The sequence below is a fragment of the Centropristis striata genome, chromosome 13 (genome assembly GCF_030273125.1).
Source record: "Centropristis striata isolate RG_2023a ecotype Rhode Island chromosome 13, C.striata_1.0, whole genome shotgun sequence".
Lineage (NCBI taxonomy): Eukaryota > Metazoa > Chordata > Actinopteri > Perciformes > Serranidae > Centropristis > Centropristis striata.
This window is the reverse complement of record NC_081529.1, coordinates 1,755,290-1,775,277: the sequence shown is the minus strand read 5'-3', so window position 1 is coordinate 1,775,277 and position 19,988 is coordinate 1,755,290. Positions and strand designations below refer to the sequence as shown.

The following is a 19,988-nucleotide window of genomic DNA, read 5'->3' as shown; positions in this document are numbered from 1 at the left end:
CCACTGTTAGCCGCTAACCGACCCTAAACTAGCCTTGGAAGCATTGCTAATCTTTATGCTATCAAATATTAGCATTTAAAGCAGCAACAATTGATGTTTTTGTCAACTTTTGGGGCATGGGAACAAGCTGAAAATACAATACTGAGAATTTATTAGGCTAATTTGGTGTGTTAGCAAACAGTTGCTTAGTCACACCTTGGCATTCTTTTTTTAAGTTAACGTTAATTTTAAGTGTTTATGCCCATCTGGTGATTTTAAGTTCTTTCTTTTTTGCTCTGATTTGGTCACCACCATCTCATGAGAAAAACATCTAACTCTTCAGCTGCTAAATGCTCCACTGTGTTCACCAGCTAGTCGCTAACTTTCTGTCTGTCTGCTGTTTGATGCTAAATAAACAGTTAGCTAAGCTACAAGCTAAGCTAGGCTTGACTACTTTGAACAGAAAACTACATTTTGAAGATGGTTAAAAGACCAATAAAACTTTAAAGACACATTTTATAGTCATGTCTTATGCTAGCAAAGAAATGCTAGCTCATAAGCTAGCTAGCTAGCCTAGTGTCAGCCAGGTTTTCTTCTGGTAACATTGCTTTATAAAATAGGCAAACAGGTTTGTTGCTGGCATATTTTTATTTTTAAATATGTGAAATCTTGTTAGCCATAAAATATCAAGGTTCACTGTCTTTATTTTTTCTATTTTAATTCAAGGAAAACGTTCCTTTCTTTGTATTATCTCTGCTAGGCTATGTGTCCCCCTGAAGTAACTTTTATTATAATTTTTTTTGATATACATGACTTGTAGCAGCCCAATGGGAGAAATACTGTAGTTATGAAGCTAAAGGGGACTAGCGACGCTATGGGTTTATTTTTTGTCAAGCTTGTTCGACCCAGAAAAAGTTACAGGGAGGGCGGAGGGACTTTTTATTTGGATTGTTCAATTTCTTTGTGGGTTTTTCACTACAAGCAACATTACATGTAGTAATTCTAACTTTTAAAATTGTTTATATAAAACTTGTATCAGTGCAGCTTTAATGGTGAGCTCAAAACTAACTTCAATCTATCCCTAAACCTGATATTTAGCATATTTAGCATAATTAGCATAATAGCAATTGTAATAGAGTGTGTTTTAAGCCCTTTGTTGAACAAATACCGCCATCTAGTGGGCTCCATAAATAAAGCAAATGGTTCACAAAGCTTCATTGTTCCTTCACTACTAAAAACCCAAAAACTGATTTTTCACAATCAGGGTTGTATTGAGTATTTATGATTAATTTAATTTTTTGTCACATAGTTATGTTAATCTGATATTGAGTTTGTATTAGGATTAATTAGTGGTTATTCCTAATTTATCACTAAATAAGACAAAAAATTACAGAGGGGCCAGTAGGAGAGCAGGCTGATGGGGAAAAGGCGAGTTTTTTTAAGGATATATAAGTTTCACACTTGCTTTCACACCACTCTTTCATTCTCACACACACAAACATACACAGAAAAAATACAGCATATATATATATAGATATATGAAAACATTTATATACCCATAGTACATAAATAAATCCATAACATGAAAATCTGTGTATATACACATATATGCCATAATGTACATACACATACATATATAATGCATCCATATGTGTGTGATTATATATGTAAGTCTTGTCAGAATGGGGCTGCTGTAGTGCATTTGGAGAGAGTCATAAACCATTATAACCATCTTAATAAGGGTTTATAAATGGTTTATATGTGTAACCAACAGTGCTCCAGAGAAACACACACATTAAAAAATTCCATTTGCTTTCATGTAATGTCGCAGCTCCTTCTTGTGGCCATTTTTCTTCCCTCCAAGTGACCTCAAACAGTTTTCAAAAGCCTTTGAATTATCATTTGTATGTTCACAAAATCTCCTTTTTTGGCCAATGTGATCAAGGCTTATGGAAAATGTGCTGACCCAATGTTGTTAATAGTAAAGGCATTTATATTTTTCTTGCGTTCCCAGTTTTGCACTTACTGTATGAGAGGAAATTTGCCTAAAAGGGATTTTTTCTCCTGGAGGAAAGAAAATGGTGTCCAGTGAAGGCTCCCATTCACATAATAGAGTTGACAGTTGGTGAATATCTTACCTGCAAAAACATCCTGGGTGACATTTTCTAACTGTGTATTTGGGTCTCTTACATAACACTTGACATTTAATAATTTGCAAATCTTTGCATGTAGTACATCATTTCAGCATATATTTTAAAAGAGATAGCTCACCGCAAAATCAAAAATATTTTTTTCCTGTTTCCTGTAGTGCTATTTATAAATCTAGACTTTTTTGGTGCAAGTTGCTGAGTGAGTGTTGGAGTTAGTGGGGGTAGAAATAAAATAGCACCTTCATGAAACAACTCACTTAAGGCACTTTGGTAACACTTTACAATAACCATCTAAGTGATGTTTATAGATGGTTTATAAACCAATTATTAACCATTTACAAAATTCTATATATATTTAATCTTTAAATGTTTTCAAACAATTTCTTAAAGGTATAAGAATCATTTTGAAATCATTTACATACTTAATATGGTGTTAAAATGTTATTTTTTTGTGCAAAACTATTAATAAACTAATAATTCTAATGTAATTGTTTGTTAATGGTAAAGTAACTATCAACTTACATTAATATACCATCTATTTGGCATTTATAAATCATAGTTCAACAATAATACATTTTCTATTTAACATTTTAAATGGCCTATATACGGTTTATAAATGATGATTAAACATTAATAAAGGTATCTGTTTACCATTTATAAATGATGATTATTGTAAAGTGTTACCGGCACTTTGAGCACAACAAGCCGAGTGCCATATAGTTCCATGCAGTTGATATCTACAATATTCTGCAACTCTCACCAAAACAGTCTAGACCAGAGGTGGGCAATTAATTTCCCCAAGGGGCCACATGAGCTACTGTGAAGGTTGCAGAGGGCCGGACCAAAACTCTGAACTTAATTCTGCTCAATATTAATGTCATCACTTGATAAAATGCAGGAACTTATCCGGTTTTGAGCCTCTACTGGTAAGAAAACATGTTATGATAAGACTATATTAATGTGGAGTAAGTCAAATATAGTAGTAAAAAAATAGCAAAAACTCCAATCATTATCTCACGTTTCCATTTATTTTAAACACAACATACACTACCGGTCAAAAGTTTTAGAACACCCCAATTTTTCCAGTTTTTTATTGAAATTCAAGCAGTTCAAGTCAAATGAACAGCTTGAAAGGGTCCAAAGGTAAGTGGTGAACTGCCAGAGGTAAATAAAAAAAGGTAAGCTTAACCAAAACTGAAAAATAATGTACATTTCAGAATTATACAAGTAGGCCTTTTTCAGGGAACAAGAAATGGGTTAACAACTTAACTCTATGGAGTCTTGGGCTATTTTGTCCATTTTTGAATTCTTTTCATGTCTTTGTAAGTCATTTTGTGTCTTTTTTGGGTCATTTTGTGTCTTTTTTAGTCATTTTGTGTCTTTTTAGTCCTTTAGTCCAACATAAAATGTGATTTTGAATCTTTTTTTTACTTTCAAAACACTATCATGCTCAATAAAGAATTTTAAATGTTGCAAATGTGCATTCATTTCAGAGTACACTGAGACACTAAACTGCATAATTTTCAATTAAATTCTGGAAAAGTTGGTGTGTTCTAAAAGTTTTTACAAGTAGTGTACATTCAAACCACAAAAAAAAAAAAAAATAGAGCGTGTATGTTATGCAGTAAACCACCAATATATTAATGTTATGCAAAATGCAATAAGAGAAAAATTTGACAAGGTACCTCAGTGTTTTTTGTGAAATGCATTTCTGTGCAGGTGCACGCACATACGTAAATCGCCTTCAAAATAAAAGCACTGCGGTTGTATTGATTTCTATTGATTGCCCGGGCTCCCTAATGCCCAGGTCTGGTCTAGACTGATTAATCGCTCTACAGATAAGAGGAAAAGTAAGTATTTTTGATGTTAAGGTGAACTGTCCCTTTAATACCTTGTGGTCAAGAATCCAAGAATGGCTGTGTCAAATAAAAAACTACTTTGTATTATTCCAGCTACAATATATAATTGAATCTTTCTTAGCTGCAAAGAAAATATCACCCATAATGTCATTAAAAGCTTTTCCTTTGAAACAGCATCTTCAACTAAACCTCTGACAAACTGAAAGCCACAACGCCGAACTTTCCAGAAACCAAATGTATATTTTTAATCAAGTAAAATCATCAATTTTGCTGACTCATCAAGTGATTAAATTAAACTGTTTCAGCACATTCAGAACAGTTCTAGATGCATTAACCCATTCAAAGCCTGGTATATTTTTTTACCTCAGTATTCCCACCCATCACCACCACCACACACTCTCTCACACACACAGGGTAGAAGTGCAAGGTGGGTAAAAGTGGTGTTAAAATGATCAGACGTGACAATAACACGCAGGACGAGGCAGGACTGAACAAAAAAATCTTGTACAAACAGTCTGGTCAGGAGAGGGTTGTGTATGATTGGTGTGTGTGTGCAAAAAAAACTATCAGTAAGTGGCTGGGACAGTGGTGATATATGGGGAAAGAGGAAAGAACAAAAGGAAGGAAGGAAAAAAAGAAATGCAAAAAAAAAAGGCAAGACATTTAACTGAAACACAAACCAACTCAGGTGAACAGAGGTCTGTGGTAAAATGGTGAGCTTTCCTCCCACCTGACGTCTTTTTTTAACTGTTTTTTTAGTAACAGAAAGGCTAAAGCAGTGACCAAACCCACAAGAGAGGGGCTTTACTTGGCTTGTTTACTCATCACAGAGTAGGTGCTTTATAGTCTAGACGGATTTCAGAATAAAGGCCTTCTATAAGAAGTGAGGAGCATTTATGGGTACAAGTCGGGAACCGGCCTACCTTACAGATCTCAAGGCTGCTGAGTCCAAAAAAAATGGTTCCCAAGCGAAATTTTGAGTTTTTGACCTTCTAATTTGTATCAAATGGCCACCAAATTGCCCATCTTGCTCAGTCGTTGGACCATTTCCCCTTAGTTTTTTTGTAAGTAGGCAATCAAAGATGAGGAAATTAAGTTTCTGGATCTATAGTCTAGAGTCAGAGCAAGGATATAGTGGAGGCTCAGTGTCTTTTTTATGTATATATATATGCAAAATACCAACTGGAACATTTAAAAGTAATATTGATTGAATATTTATGTCGGCCTTAAAAAATGACACAAATAATGCTTAATTTCACCTTAAAAGTTGATATTTTGCATATATATATATAAATATACATATATATAAAAGACACTGAGCCTCCACTATATTCTTGCTCTGACTCTAGACTATAGATCTAGAAACTTAATTTCCTCATCTTTGATTTCCTACTTACAAAAAAACTAAGGGGAAATGGTCCAACGATGAGATGGGCAATTTGGCCGCCATTTTGATATGCAAATGAGAAGGTCAAAAACTCATAATTTCGCTTGGGAACCATTTTTTTTTTTGATTCAGCACCCTTGAAATAAGTAAAGTAGGCCGGAAAGTTTCTTTCCCAGCACTGGTAATTGCAGACCTTCTTAGTATAAAAAAATGGGTTTGATTTTATGTAAATCTACATAGAATAGCTGATTTACACTTCATGTGTCTTGGATTGATCAAATATCTGTGTTTATTCAAGTGGGATATGTCTTTTGGTCATTTGTTGTGAAGTTGCATGTATTACATATTCTAAATGCAATGACCAAGAAATATTTCTCATTTCATGGCGTTTGTCCATTGAGTAAGCTCACATTTCTAGAATAATTATAAAATAGCAAGTGGCTTAAACACTAAAAGCTAAATCTGTCACTTAGCAATGGAGATGACAACAGCAACAAGAGAAAAAAGAAAAGTTATACAGTATGAGCAACACATAAAGTTACAGAAATAATGATTCATAACAGAAAACTTCAATGGATGCCTTCTTAAAACACATTTAAAAAATTTAAATTAGAATTGTACATGACCAATCAGGAATAGATTTCCACATGGGCAGAGGAAAGCATCCCTTGAAGCTTTAATAATAATAATAATAAGAATCATAATCATAATAATAATACAAATAATGATAAAGGGGGCGTGTACCTGGGGCAGTGGGTGTGTCTCCCTGTGGAGTTGTCACGGGCGACTTGTTATAGCCAAAGGAAGTGAAAAGTGGAAGCAGTGGCTGATGGGAATGTGGTGGAGGAGGAGGCGGTGGAGGCAGGATATGGATCTGATGGAACGTGGTGTCGTTGCCGTTGACTACCGCGTTGGCAGGGGCAACCGTTGCCGGAGGAACCAGCGGTATCTTTTGAAACTGTTGAGTGCAAATGACTGTGCTGGCCAAACCTAGATAACACCCACCGTGACGACACACGGACACACACACAACCAGCCAACAGTGAACCACCGCCACGGAACAAACAAACAAAACAGAGAGTTACACGTAAGAAAGAAGGAGGGGGGAAAAAAGAAAAATTAAAAACAAAGGCTGAGGTTACAAAATTAAACAGAAGATGGTGAAGGACACAGATGAGAGAGTGGGGAAACAAATGTGGGCATTGTTGAAATGAAATGCATGAAAAGAGATGGTGAAAGAGGAAACGGTCCCAGCTAATGCTAAATATTAGCTTCTTTTTTTTATTCCTACCACACAGCAAAATCGGGAGTGTTAATTCAACTCACAGAGTGTTAAATTGAACACTTTTTCTGAATTTATATAGTTCTCACGGATTCTGAGTTAAGTTACACTTTGAAAAGTGTAAATATTCTAACTCTTTAATAGTGTTAAATATTTGACACCCTTTCTTGTTGTTTTATGACACCTCATAAGTGCACTTTTCACTCGAAATTGTGTTATTCCTTTTCACTTTGAGTGTTAATTTTTAACATACATCGAGTTATTTTATGACACATTAAAGTGTATTTTCAAATCTAAAATTGTGTTTTTCCCTTTCACTGTGAGTGTTCATTTTTTAACATACATTGTGTTACTTTGACACATTAAAGTGTATTTTTAACCCCAAAATCATGTTATTTCCTTTCACTAAAGTGATAATTAGCATTCATTGTTTTGTTTTATGATACATTAAAAGTGCATTCTGTCTTTAGCCGAACATACAAGTCACAAAATCTGAAAATCAACTCCAACTGAAGTGAATCTAACTCAGGTGTTAACATGTAACTCAATTGATTGACAACGCTGGCAGAAGTTTTTGATCACTACAAGTGTTAAAACAACTCCAAAATCAACTCAAAATTATTAACTCTGAAAAAACAACTCTACAGATTTTGCTGTACCGTTTAGTGGCACAGCAAAGAACCTTCAATCAGTGTGTTTTATTGATTGTCATTAGCTACTAGCACATGTCAATACACACACTACTTGACATAAAAAGATTCTACTTGACATATATCCAGCTGTGTTTATTGACTCACAAGCAGCCTCTCAGTAGTTAAATGTCATGGGAGGCTGTTTAACCAGGCGGCAATCTCCTGGTCTGAGCATGGAGGCCAACCAGGAAGTGCATAAAGCCTGCAATTCACTGAAAATTCCAGCAGGGGGCGCTAAGTTTGACTGCAAAAAAAATCTGCCCATTCATTTCAGTGCAAAATTTGAAAACTTCTCACTTGATTTATTACCTCGAAAAAAATTTCAGGACAACACTATGGTCTCAATCACTAGTAAAAAATCTTCTTCAAGACAATCTGATGTCAATAGTTCTAATAATGGCCCCATTTAGAAGAAAATAGAAGATAAAGAATCGCATGATTTGGGGCGTTTCTAGCTTTGATTGACAGGTCACTGACAAGGCGAGCCGTCACCAGGAGAGAAGCAGAACAATGCGTATCCACGGCAACGTGTCAATAAAGTTATATATAGCGTTATATAGATAGAAAAGAGGACGTTTAGCGGTTTGGTCTCATAACTTTGACTCTTTCACTGTATTTTCACTTAATGACAGTTTATTTGAACGTTTTGTTCATTAAATGTCTTGTTCAGCGTTTGGTTGGACTAACAGACACTCCAAGGAGTCGCTGCTCAGTTTTCTGAGGTAAGAAAGATACATTTTGTTTTTGTTTTTTTGCTAGCCAAAACTAACATCCCAGTTAATGCTAACATGAATTAGCAGCAGCTTCTCTCAGTCAGGTTGAGGTGTAGAGAGGCTGTAGTCAGTGATCAGATCCCTCTCCTCCTCCAATGTCCAAATATGGTCTGCTCCGTGTATCAGAAACAAGATGGCGACAAGTGTAACACTGAACTCGATGCTTCCAACGGGCCACAAACCAATGGGTGACGTCACGGTGACTACGTCCATTATTTATATACAGTCTAAGTTCTCCCCTGAAAAAAGCCTGGTTGCTGATTGGACAGAACGCTAAGCAAGATGTGAAGTAGTACTTGACGCCACAACAACATGCGCCATTTTTAAAAGCCGGTAGTCACAACAATATTTCGTCCATAATCATCGGCGCCATGTGCATGAACACAGCAACAAGAAACACAGCAAGCTCTGCTCCTTCCATCTGTGTGTCTCCTTCCTTATTGTTTACGTTTGGTGCGTCTCTCCTGTTATTGTCACGGTCAAAACTGTTGCTAAGCAATTATGCGACAATCGAAAACCATATGTCACCTTCGGAGTCTCGTAAATCCCTCTGGGGCCTTGTTTTTGTAATGGGGACACGCCAAGTGAGTGGCTTTAACCCATAAGAACCCAGACCCAGTTATCCTTAATGGAAAGTTATGGGGATATACCACCATTTCTGATGTGTTTTCAAAAACACTATCCCTAAATGTCAAAGATCTGTGATGTGACATAAACATTACATTGGGCGCTTATAGTATTTATGTTTATAATATTTATGTTTATCATATTTCGTATTTTAAAATTTTAAAAAACTAGACACAAATTTGCCTTTTTCTCTGCATCTCCACAACATCTATCAAAATTGTGACATTATTAGTTCTGTTTAACAACAAATTATTTTTTTGATTTGTTTTTAAGTAGCATAATAATAATAATAATAATAAATCGATAATAAATAAATACAAATAACCATGTGTCTTTTTGTTTATCAAAATTGTGACTTTAATTTGTTCAGGAAATATGGTCAAAACAAGTTAAATGCAATACAGGACACCCTATTAACGGATTAGAATTGTTAAATGGGTTTTAAACTTAGCCTGGTAACAATAAATAGAAGATTTAACGTGTTTGTTACACGGGTGTCACCATGGGTTCTTATGGGTTAATATCCCAAATTCCCAAATACAAAATATTTTACAGCTTGTCTAGTCTACACTGTAAAAAATGTTTGTAGAAATTATAATAAAAAGCTGTCAAATTGTGCGATAGAAATAGACCATCAAATTTAAAATTGTATATCACCGTAATAGACACACTGAATTACCATAAATCAGTAAAAAATGTATTTTTACTGTCATAAAATGTAGACAACACACAGTTTTACCGTAAAAAAAAATAATGTTTTGGTAAAATGAACGAATAAATGTCACAATGTCACTGTATTATTCTCTCTAAATTACAGAGTTTGCTGATGTCTAAATTTCACTTTACAGTAAAAAACTTTTCACAATACAGCAAAAGTATACCATAATGTCTCATATATTCTCACTGTATTTTTCACGGTGAATTTCTGGCAACCACAGCTGCCTGTATTTTACTGTAAATTACAAGATTTTTTTTTACAGTGTAGATAGCGACGTAGATTGCCTTGATAACTATCTACATGCTTACTCCCATCATTTTTATTGTGATTGTCCCATACTTTATAAAGTGTACCATACTTTGTAAACTGTTATAGCTTATATGCAAAGTAAAGTTAGCAGGTCTTTTAACCCTCTGAGTTGCTGTTGCAACATTATGGTCAATTTAATTGTGGTTTCCTGTTAGAGGAAAAAGTAGGAAAAGAGTGGTGCAGTACATGTAGAAGAAGAGACTTTTACTTTAGGTACTTTAAGTACATTTTGATGCTAATACTTTTTTTGTACTTTTACTTCAGTAAGTTTTCAATGCAGGACTTTTACTTGTAGTGTGGTATTAGTACTTTTACTTAAGTAAAGGATCTGATTAAAGTCTTTCACCACTGATGGTGACCTATTAATGTTACTCAAAAGTTTAAAAAGTCAAATATATATATAGCCTTTTACGGTGCTAAATTGGTTGTATAGCATGAAATAGTAGCGCTCTGCAAACTTGCTAGCTAGCTAGCCGTTGTGTTTATAATTTGTTGATTGTCTATTGTGTCTGAGTAGTACATTGTGAGTCAAACGAAGAACATACTATGTTTTATTTTCTATCCGACAGATATAAATGCAGACCTCCCGTCCATCATTTCTCTCTCCAACACAACACAGAGTGAAAATGTTAGTTAAGCTAGCTAGCTTCAGTAACGTATCCAGAATTCCCAAATACAAAATATTTTACAGCTTGTCTAGTCTAGATAGCTACGTAGATTGCCTTGATAACTATCTACAAACTTACTCCCATCATGTTTATTGTGATTGTCCCATACTTTATAAAGTGTAAACTGTTTTAGCTTATGTGCAAAGTAAAGTTAGCAGGTCTTTTAACCCTCTGAGTGTGATGGCTGTTGCAACATTATGGTCAATTTAATTGTGGTTTCCTGTAGGAAAAGAGTGGTGCAGTACATGTAGAAGAAGAAGAGACTGACTTGGGAGGAATGGTGGGGGAAAAGAATAATTAAAAATGGATGAAAAACAGTTGAGTAAATGAAACCTCTTGCTAAAACAGCTGCTGTAGCCCCAAGTGTATGTGGCTGTGGCCTGGCAGTGATTAGTCAGTATGGCTGAGCAGGAGAGCTCCAGCTGTTTTATACTGTAACCACAGCTGCTATAATATGAACTGTCTTTGAGGAAAGATGCAGCCACAATGGGGGTTTTTTGCAATTTTTTCTTGACTTGGAGCAGGTTCCATAAAGGGACTATACAGTAAATACAAGGATGATTACATGAGCAATAATGTGAAAGAGATGAGTGAGATTTGTGTAATCAAAGAGGATGGCAGTAAGTAACAGAGAGACAGGTGTACAGACTGAGACAAGTAAGACATAATACTACAGTGAGACAGACAGATGGACAAACAGAGAAACCAGACCTCCAGACAGACACTAAAACACAGTTAAAAACATCTGAGCCAGTTTATGACTGCGCAGTGACACTTTGGGATGACAGGATGAATGTGAATGTGTTCTGTAGATCTCACTAGAGAGGTAAAACTCATTTTTGGGGTTTTAAAAAATGGAGAAAGGAGGTTAAAATTAGTTTTTTGGAAGATTGACACATTAGCTGAATAGCTTGCCTGTTAAGTAATGAAAAGATGACACCAAAGTTATACCTGTAACCACGGCAGGTCTTTGACTCGATCAGCATACACCTTAGCTCATTGTAACTTTACATGATGAGATATTTGGGGAAAAGTTAAGACATTTTGTGAATTATAGTTATTAGCTTTCTTGCTGCATGTTAGTTGAGAAGATTGATAGCACTCACACATCTGGACGTACCAACAGACGAGGTTAGCTAAGCTTAGCACAAAAAAAAACTAGAAACAAGTGGAAATAGTTAGTTTGAAGTAATAATACAACTTTTTCAACCCCACACCTGACAAACAAAGTTGGTGCTTTTCAAAGTCAAGGAAGGATCCTAAAGTGTCTAAATGTGCAACTTGTATTTTTTGGCCTAAAACAGTGATTTAAGTTGGTAAAACTTGGAAATATAAATTATTGACATTTAGGGCAATAATGTAAGTTAGCACAACAAAGGAAGCCAGTTGTCTGCTCAAAAACAAGTTGGTGAGTTGTTGTTACTTATATCTTTAAGTTGGGGTTCACAACAAGGGACAATAGTTCTGATAACTCTTATTTCTTTGTTGGGAAATTCGGGAAAGCGGTGAAATTCGGTCATTAGCGAAAGCTAGCGGCTAACTGATGCTAGCGGCTAACTGATGCTAGCAGCTAACTGATGCTAGCGGCGCTGCTTGTTACAGCTAGTAGAGTAGCCATTAGCGTATCAATGCTAACTCAAAATTGTGGTCGCAACATTAGCTGACATTTCATAGCGGCGTTACAATCGTGCCAATTCAGCACATTGCAGAAGTTAGCAGAAGTAAGGATTAAAAGTTAAAGTGATATAGTTGCTCAAAAAATTGAGCATGTGTGATAACGCCAAAGCACTCTGGAATTCCACTCGGTGGACGATTTGGTGTCTGTATTCTCATTAATTAACAGATACTTTCATTATCAGGCTGCTAAAGCTGCTAAAAATTTGTGCATTCATTTCAGAAGTAGCAGGACAGTTAAAAGATCTGATCAAGTGTAACTTAAATGGGTCACCAACATTAATCTTGGATTACATCTTCAGCAATGCAGCACGACAGCTGTGTGTTTGGCAGACTCACAAACGTCTTCTCTCCCAGTGAGATGACAGAGATGAACTTCTCTGATATGATTTTATTCTAACTTGTATTCATCCAGGGAAAGTTAACTCAAAAGATGTAAAGTTAAGTGCCTTCCTCCAGGGTTTTTATGGGAAAGGCTAGATCATTATTCATTCACTTAGCTTCTTCACTTTCTTCTTCATCTCTACCTATCTTCTTCTGTGTTTACTCCAAATATGTATAATGTATTCCTGTGACTCTTGGCTGACACTTTATCAGCTGGGTCATGAATTTAATTAGCTCCAACACACTCACATACACACACATAGGAAGGCACACACACCTGTGCGCTTGCTGATGACCTCCACCATGGTGGAAGGGAAGTAGCCCACCCGGTCATTTCCTGTTCGGTTGTCATGGATACAGCCTTTCCAGCGTCCGTCAGGGTGCTGCTCCAAAACCTGTCAGAGAGGTACATGTTGACAACAAGGTTATAATAGTTTTGGATTTTTTATTAGTTTTAGTTTTAATTTCGTTGTGAATTTTTGTTTTCAAATTCAGTTAGTTTTAGTTAGTTTTTAGAGTGAGTTTTCTAGTTTTAGTTTAGCTTTTATTTTTTGAAAATGCTTAGTTTTTATTAGTTTTAGTGTTAGTTTTAGTTTTTTTGTAATGGGCTATGTGTTGGTGCCAGATTCAAAGAGGTCATAATAAATTTTGCCTTTTTTTTTTGGTCATTTTGTGGTCGATTTGTGTCTTTTTTGGTCATTTTTTTCCCTTTTTTTGGACATTTTGTGTCTTTTTTTAGTCATTTTGTGTCTTTTTTTTTGTCAATTTGTGTCTTTTTTTGGTAATTTTGTTCTTTTTTTGGTAATTTTGTGTCTTTTTTTGGTCATTTTTTTCCCCTTTTTTTGGACATTTTGTGTCTTTTTTTAGTCATTTTGTGTCTTTTTTTTGGTCAGTTTGTGTCTTTTTTTGGTCAGTTTGTGTCTTTTTTGCTCATTTTGTTCCCTTTTTTTGGACAGTTTGTGTCTTTTTTGCTCATTTTGTTCCCTTTTTTTGGACATTTTGTGTCTTTTTTTAGTCATTTTGTGTCTTTTTTTTGGTCAGTTTGTGTCTTTTTTTGGTCATTTTGTTCCCTTTTTTTGGTCAGTTTGTGTCTTTTTTGCTCATTTTGTTCCCTTTTTTTGGTCAGTTTGTGTCTTTTTTTGGTCATTTTGTTCCCTTTTTTTGGTCATTTTGTGTCTTTTTTGCTAATTTTGTTTCCTTTTTTTTGCTTTGGTTTATCATCTCAGCCCCAATAAGGTTATTAACTCTTACAGTTCTGGGTGTTTTGAATTGTGGTTCTAGTGTAAACATCCCAGTCTCAGTAAACATATTCACCATGTGTTGCATGTTCAAATAGAAACACTGAATTATGAATGAAAAAAGTTGACAAAAACGAAAACGAAGGACATTTTCACTATAATTTTAGTTAGTTTTAGTTCGTTTTGTAACCACACAATACAGTTTCAGTTAGTTATGTTTTTTTTAAAAACTCTAGTTTTTATTTTTATTTCAGTTAACAAAAATGTTTTTTCAATTCTAGTTTTCGTTATTTCGTTCCTTTTGGTTAACTATAATAACCTCCGTTGACAACAACAATTTTATTTTACAACTCAAGCTGTGTCTGCTGGTTTAATCATATTATTAAAAATCTATTTTCAGCATTCCAAAAGTTACTGAAAAGCCTCAAAGGAAACCATCAAAGAACCTAAAACTATTTAGTGTGTCAAATACCAGACTGCATTTAGAGCTGTCTAAAGTTCCCTCTGTAACTCAGCAGAGAGGCCAAATTGTTCATTGAAACCCTGAGGGAGAGAGCACAGGCACTGCTTGGCTTCCTTATTATAGTAATAAGCACCCAAAGGCTGCATAAATGCTCATAAATATTCATGAGTGCTGGATGGACTGCAAGAGAATATGTTTCTGTTAAACATATTCGTAGTAAATGAGGTAACCGCTTATTAATCTTGCTCATTTATTAATAATCTCACCAAACAAGGAGCAAGATTTCTCAACAACAGTGTCACCTCTAGCTCCCCCTACGGACCGAGGTTATTATCGTTAACGAAAACTAACGAAATAATGAAAACTAGAATTGAAAAAACATTTTTGTTAACTGAAATAAAAATAGAAATGAGAGCTTTTTAAAAAACGATAACTAACTGAAACTGTATTTTGTGGTTACAAAACTAACTAAAACTAACTAAAATTATAGTGGAAATTAGTTTTCGTCTTTGTCAACTTTTTTCATACGTAAACCTTTTTGGTTGATAAGAAATCTATTTCATCTATCTGGTTTTATGACTTAATAAACTTATTGGGGCTGAGATGAACATTTATTGTGACTTTTTTGAATCTGGCACCCAACAAATACCCCATTACAAAAAAACTAAAACTAACACTAAAACTAACAAAAACTAAACTAAAACTAAGCATTTTCCAAAAAATAAAAACAATCTAAAACTAGCAAACTCACTCTAAAAACTAATTAAAACTAACTGAATTTGAAAACAAAAATTCACAACGAAATTAGAACTAAAACTAATGAAAAAAACAAAACTATTATAACCTTGCTAGGGACAAGAATGGGTCTTGGCAGTGAAGTTTTATACAACTTTATTTGAACTTTTTCTGCATGTGACCCCTTCAGTCAATCACTCAGAATGTCTATCTGTCATTCCTTATCACAGGTTGCATGGTATTTTCTTGATTTAATGAGTCATTTTGGCCTATAAAACTTGTTTTTGCCTAAAAAAAAATACTAAAATGATAAAGCTCTTGTTGCATGTCTATGAGTTATGAGCAGTTCAATTAAGAATTGATTTTCCCTCCTTGTCGTGTTTTATTAAACAATATTTTGGCAGCCTGAATAAGAACAATACAGTGCTAACAATGTAGTGTCCCACAGGGAAACAGACATGATTTTGTGTCATTTTAGACAATAGGAAAACTTTTTTCTTGACAAACATTGCTTTTCAGATTTCATGTCAGAAATGCTCAGTGTGTTGTCCCATTAATAACAACCATTGTGTGTGTGTGTGTGTGTTCTTGTACTTCCTACATAGTGAGGACCCGAACATGTTTTTAACCAACAGAGTGAGGACATTTTTGCCAAGTGAGGACATTTCAGCCGGTCCTCACTTCTTTAAAGGCTTTTTTGAGATTTCAGACTTTGTTTAAGGGTTAAAGGTTACATGATAATGATAATTAACTGAAACTGTATTGTGTGGTTACAAAACTAACTAAAATTATAGTGAAAATGTCCTTCGTTTTCATCTTTGTCAACTTTTTTCATACATAATGAAGATGGATCAGACAATGGAAATAAAGGCAGAATTTACTGTGACCTCTTTTAATCTCCCACCCAACAAATACCCCGTTACAAGAAACTAAAACGAATAAAAACTAAACTAAAACTAAAGCATAAAAAAAATACTAAACTAAAACTAGCAAACTCACTCAAAAAAATCATTAAAAACAAAATTAAAACTAATGAAAAATCCCAAACTATTATAAACTTGCAAGGGAATTCACTGTTCCAATGATGGCCCTCACAAAGACAGAAGTACAAGAATGTGTGTGTATGTGTGTGTGTGTGTGTGTGTGTGTGTGTGTGTGTGTGTGTTACCGTAATGACGTCTCCTGCTTTGATGTTGAGGCTGGTCAGGTCGTAGTTGTTGCAGTAATCCTTCAGAGCCCGAACCTGAAGGGCCGCTGACGCATCTGAGAGACAATTAATCAAATTGCACATTACAATACATGTAAATTATTCTATAATTCATATTAATGTGTGTGTACACCATGAGTGCTCAAAGTTTTGATGACTGCCAATTTAGGGACCCAGCATATCACTGTGGGCCAAATAGTAACAATATCAAGCTGCTGCTAGTTTTACTTTGTAATGTTTTGTTTTGAAAAGTGCTCTATAAATTAAGTTTATTATTATTATTATTATTATTATAGTAATGATGACAGGGTTGCCTTGCAACAAATTGCTTTCTATCATTCCTTACTTTACATCAACCACCCATCCACAGGGGGTGTAACGATACATTGATCTGTACAGCAAATATCATATTGTTTTAGTTGTAATATATTTTAATATTGTATTGTTTTGTCCATCAATCCTTCCAGCCATCAAATGAACCCACCCATCCATCCATCCAATCCATTTATCTATTCAATTAATTCATCAATCTATCCATTGAGTCCATGTCTCATCCATCCATCTATCATCCATCCATCCATCCATTGAAAGCATGCCTCCATCCATCCATCCATCCATCCATCCATCCATCCATCCATCCATCCATCCATCCATCCATCCATTGAATCCATCCATCCATCCATCCATTGAATCCATGCCTCCATCCATCCAATCCTCCATTCATGCCTCTATCCATCCATCCATTGAATCCATGCCTCCATCCATGCCTCCATCTATCCATCCATTGAATCCATGCCTCCATCCATCTATCCATCCATCCATCCATCCATCCATCCATTGAATCCATCCATCCATCCATCCATCCATTGAATCCATCCATCCATCCATCCATCCATTGAATCCATCCATCCATCCATTGAATCCATGCCTCCGTCCATCCATCCATCCATCCATCCATTGAATCCATCCATCCACCCATCCATTGAATCCATCCATCCATTGAATCCATCCATCCATCCATCCATCCATTGAATCCATCCATCCATCCATCCATCCATTTTAATCCATCCATGCATCCATCCATCCATCCATCCATCCATCCATTGAATCCATGCCTGCACCCATCCATCCACTGAATCCATGCCTCCATCCATGCCTCCATCCATGCCTCCATCCATCCATCCATCCATCCATCCATCCATCCATCCATCCATCCATCCATCCATCCATTTAAAACATGCCTCCATCCATGAATCCATCCATGCCTCCATGCATCCATCCATCCATCCATCCATCCATGCCTCCATTCATCCATCCATCCATCCATTGAATCCATGCCTCCATCCATCCATCCATCCATCCATCCATCCATCCATGCCTCCATCCATCCATCCATTGAATCCATGCCTCCATCCATGCCTCCATCCATCCATCCATCCATCCATCCATCCATCCATCCATGCCTCCAACCAACCATCCATCCATCCATCCATCCATCCATCCATGCCTCCAACCAACCATCCATCCATCCATGTCTCCATCCATCCATCCATCCATGAATCCATCCATGAATCCATCCATCCATCCATCCATTTAAAACATGCCTCCATCCATGAATCCATCCATGAATCCATCCATCCATCCATCCATCCATCCATCCATCCGTCCATCCACCCATCCATCCATGCCTCCATCCATCCATCCACCCATCCACCCATCCATCCATCCATCCATTGGATCCATGCCTCCATCCATCCATCCATCCACCCACCCACCCATCCATCCATCCATCCCTCCATCCATCCATCCATCCATCCATCCATCCATCCCTCCATCCATCCATCCATCCATCCACCCATCCATCCATCCACCCATCCATCCATCCGTCCACCCATCCATCCACCCATCCATCCATCCGTCCATCCATCCATCCACCCATCCATCCATCCGTCCATCCATCCATCCTACCCCTCAGCAGTTGCTTGATCTCTCTGCTGGCTTGTGTTGCAGTGAACTGGTAGACGATGTCCAGTGCCGTCTGGCTGTAGGTGTTTCTCACCGTGGCGTTGATTCCACTCTGTAGCAGAGAAAAGAAGAAGATGACATTGATATGTTGACTTTTTTTTAATGTTCTTGTTTGTTTGTTTCATGAGGATATGTGAAAACAGAAAAAAATGTAAACTAAAAACAAAGCATCCAGTTCCCTACAACTCATAAATGTCTTCCAACTACCTAAGCTCCTTAGGGATGTGATAATGAACCATCATGGCGTCAACAGAAAATAACCCATGCTAGCTCCTTTACTGTAGCTGGAGCTAACCACAACCACCAGCCAGCCAAAAGCTCAACAAAGATGACTTCAGTCCAAAGACTCGAAATGGTCATTAAAGCATATTACCTGTCTTGTTTTCATTAACCCCATGGCATTTTCACATCACCAGCACAATTGGGTAATTTGGATGATTTCTGTCTCGCATTGCAGTTTAGCATTAGTTCTCAAAAGGTCCCAGACCCCCAATGCATTTAATACCTAAATACTTCCCAAGGAACACTATTAAATAGTAGTTTTATTATAATGACACTGTGTGTTAATACAATAGGAGGGGTCAAAACAGTAGTAACTCACTAACACCTATATCATATAACAACATAACAGGAGGGTTAAAATAGATATGATTAAATAATTAGGTGCTCACTTTTCTAAAATACTTTTTTTTATAGAATTTAATCTGCTTTGAAAATGTTTCTTTTACATAACAAGGTTATGATTATCATTTGAAAGTGTTGCCTATTGTTGCCTTTATTTCAAAATAAGAGCACCCTTTAATGAACAGGATTGTTTATAGATGGCAATGACAACACAATTAAATAAAAAGAACAACCTAGGCATACTTCAAGCAATAAAATATAAAAAATACAATAAAAATAAAGTGTCTAAAGAAGGAGTATGTATTAAGGAGTAGAATTCCAGTGCAGAATAAATATGAATATGCAGTATAAAAATGTTGGTGCTATGAAACAAATAAGGTGCAATGAACAGTGTGCATAAAAAACAATAATAAACAATAATAAAGTGCATAACGACGGTATGTAATGAACCAGACTATTATTTGTTATTGTACAGTGTGATGGCATGTGGCAAGAAAGATTTTTGTATCTTTTTTTTTACATTTCAGCTCCTGTCTGCTTGTAGTTTGGTACATTTGGAGTATGGGATGATGAATGATTTTAATAAAGTTCCACTTACTTCCAGCAGGAGTCTCACTGCCTCGGTCTTCCCACAGAGGGCAGCTTCATGCAGGGCCGTGCCCGCTTTGGTCTGTCTGTTGATGTCGATACCTGCCTGGATCAACAGTCTGAGGGGCAGCAGAAAGGGAAAGTGTATAAAGATGGTGAGAAAGTAAAGAGAGATGAAGTTTAATGAGGTGGAGTTGAGTAGCAGCATTTAGTTTTTATGCACCAAATCTCTGGAACAAACTCCCAGAGAACTTGAGGTCTGCTGCAACTCTCAGCTCTTTTAAATCAAGTCTGAAGACTTTTCTGTTTCCATTTTAACCTGTAATTTTTATTAATTCGCTCTTAAACGTTTTATTCATTCACTTTTTTTTTTTTTAATTCGCTTTTAAATGTCTTCTAATGTGTTTTATGTATTTTAATCTTGCCCCTGTAAAGCACTTTGAATGGCCCTGTGTCCGAATTGTGCTATATAAATAAACTTGCCTTGCCTAGGACAGAGAAAAGAGAAAAAGAGACAAAAAATAAAGTGAAATCATGGTACATTGCCCTGATCTGATTAAAAAGGATAAGTCTATGTTTTATTACTGTAATCAGCCCCAAGCCCAT

At 36.0% G+C, this 19,988-nt stretch overlaps 1 protein-coding gene across 1 annotated transcript in view; it reads right to left on the bottom strand.

The window, feature by feature from the left end:
* caskin1 (CASK interacting protein 1) overlaps positions 1-19,988 on the bottom strand; it is a 167,842-nt gene that overhangs the window by 25,573 nt on the left and 122,281 nt on the right. Inside the window, exons 7-11 of the mRNA XM_059348590.1 lie at positions 19,393-19,501; positions 18,114-18,222; positions 16,107-16,201; positions 12,780-12,897; positions 6,120-6,365 (exon numbers count right to left, since the gene is read on the bottom strand). Of these exons, the coding sequence (XP_059204573.1) occupies positions 6,120-6,365; positions 12,780-12,897; positions 16,107-16,201; positions 18,114-18,222; positions 19,393-19,501 (677 nt within the window). The remainder of the gene's footprint in view (positions 1-6,119; positions 6,366-12,779; positions 12,898-16,106; positions 16,202-18,113; positions 18,223-19,392; positions 19,502-19,988) is intronic.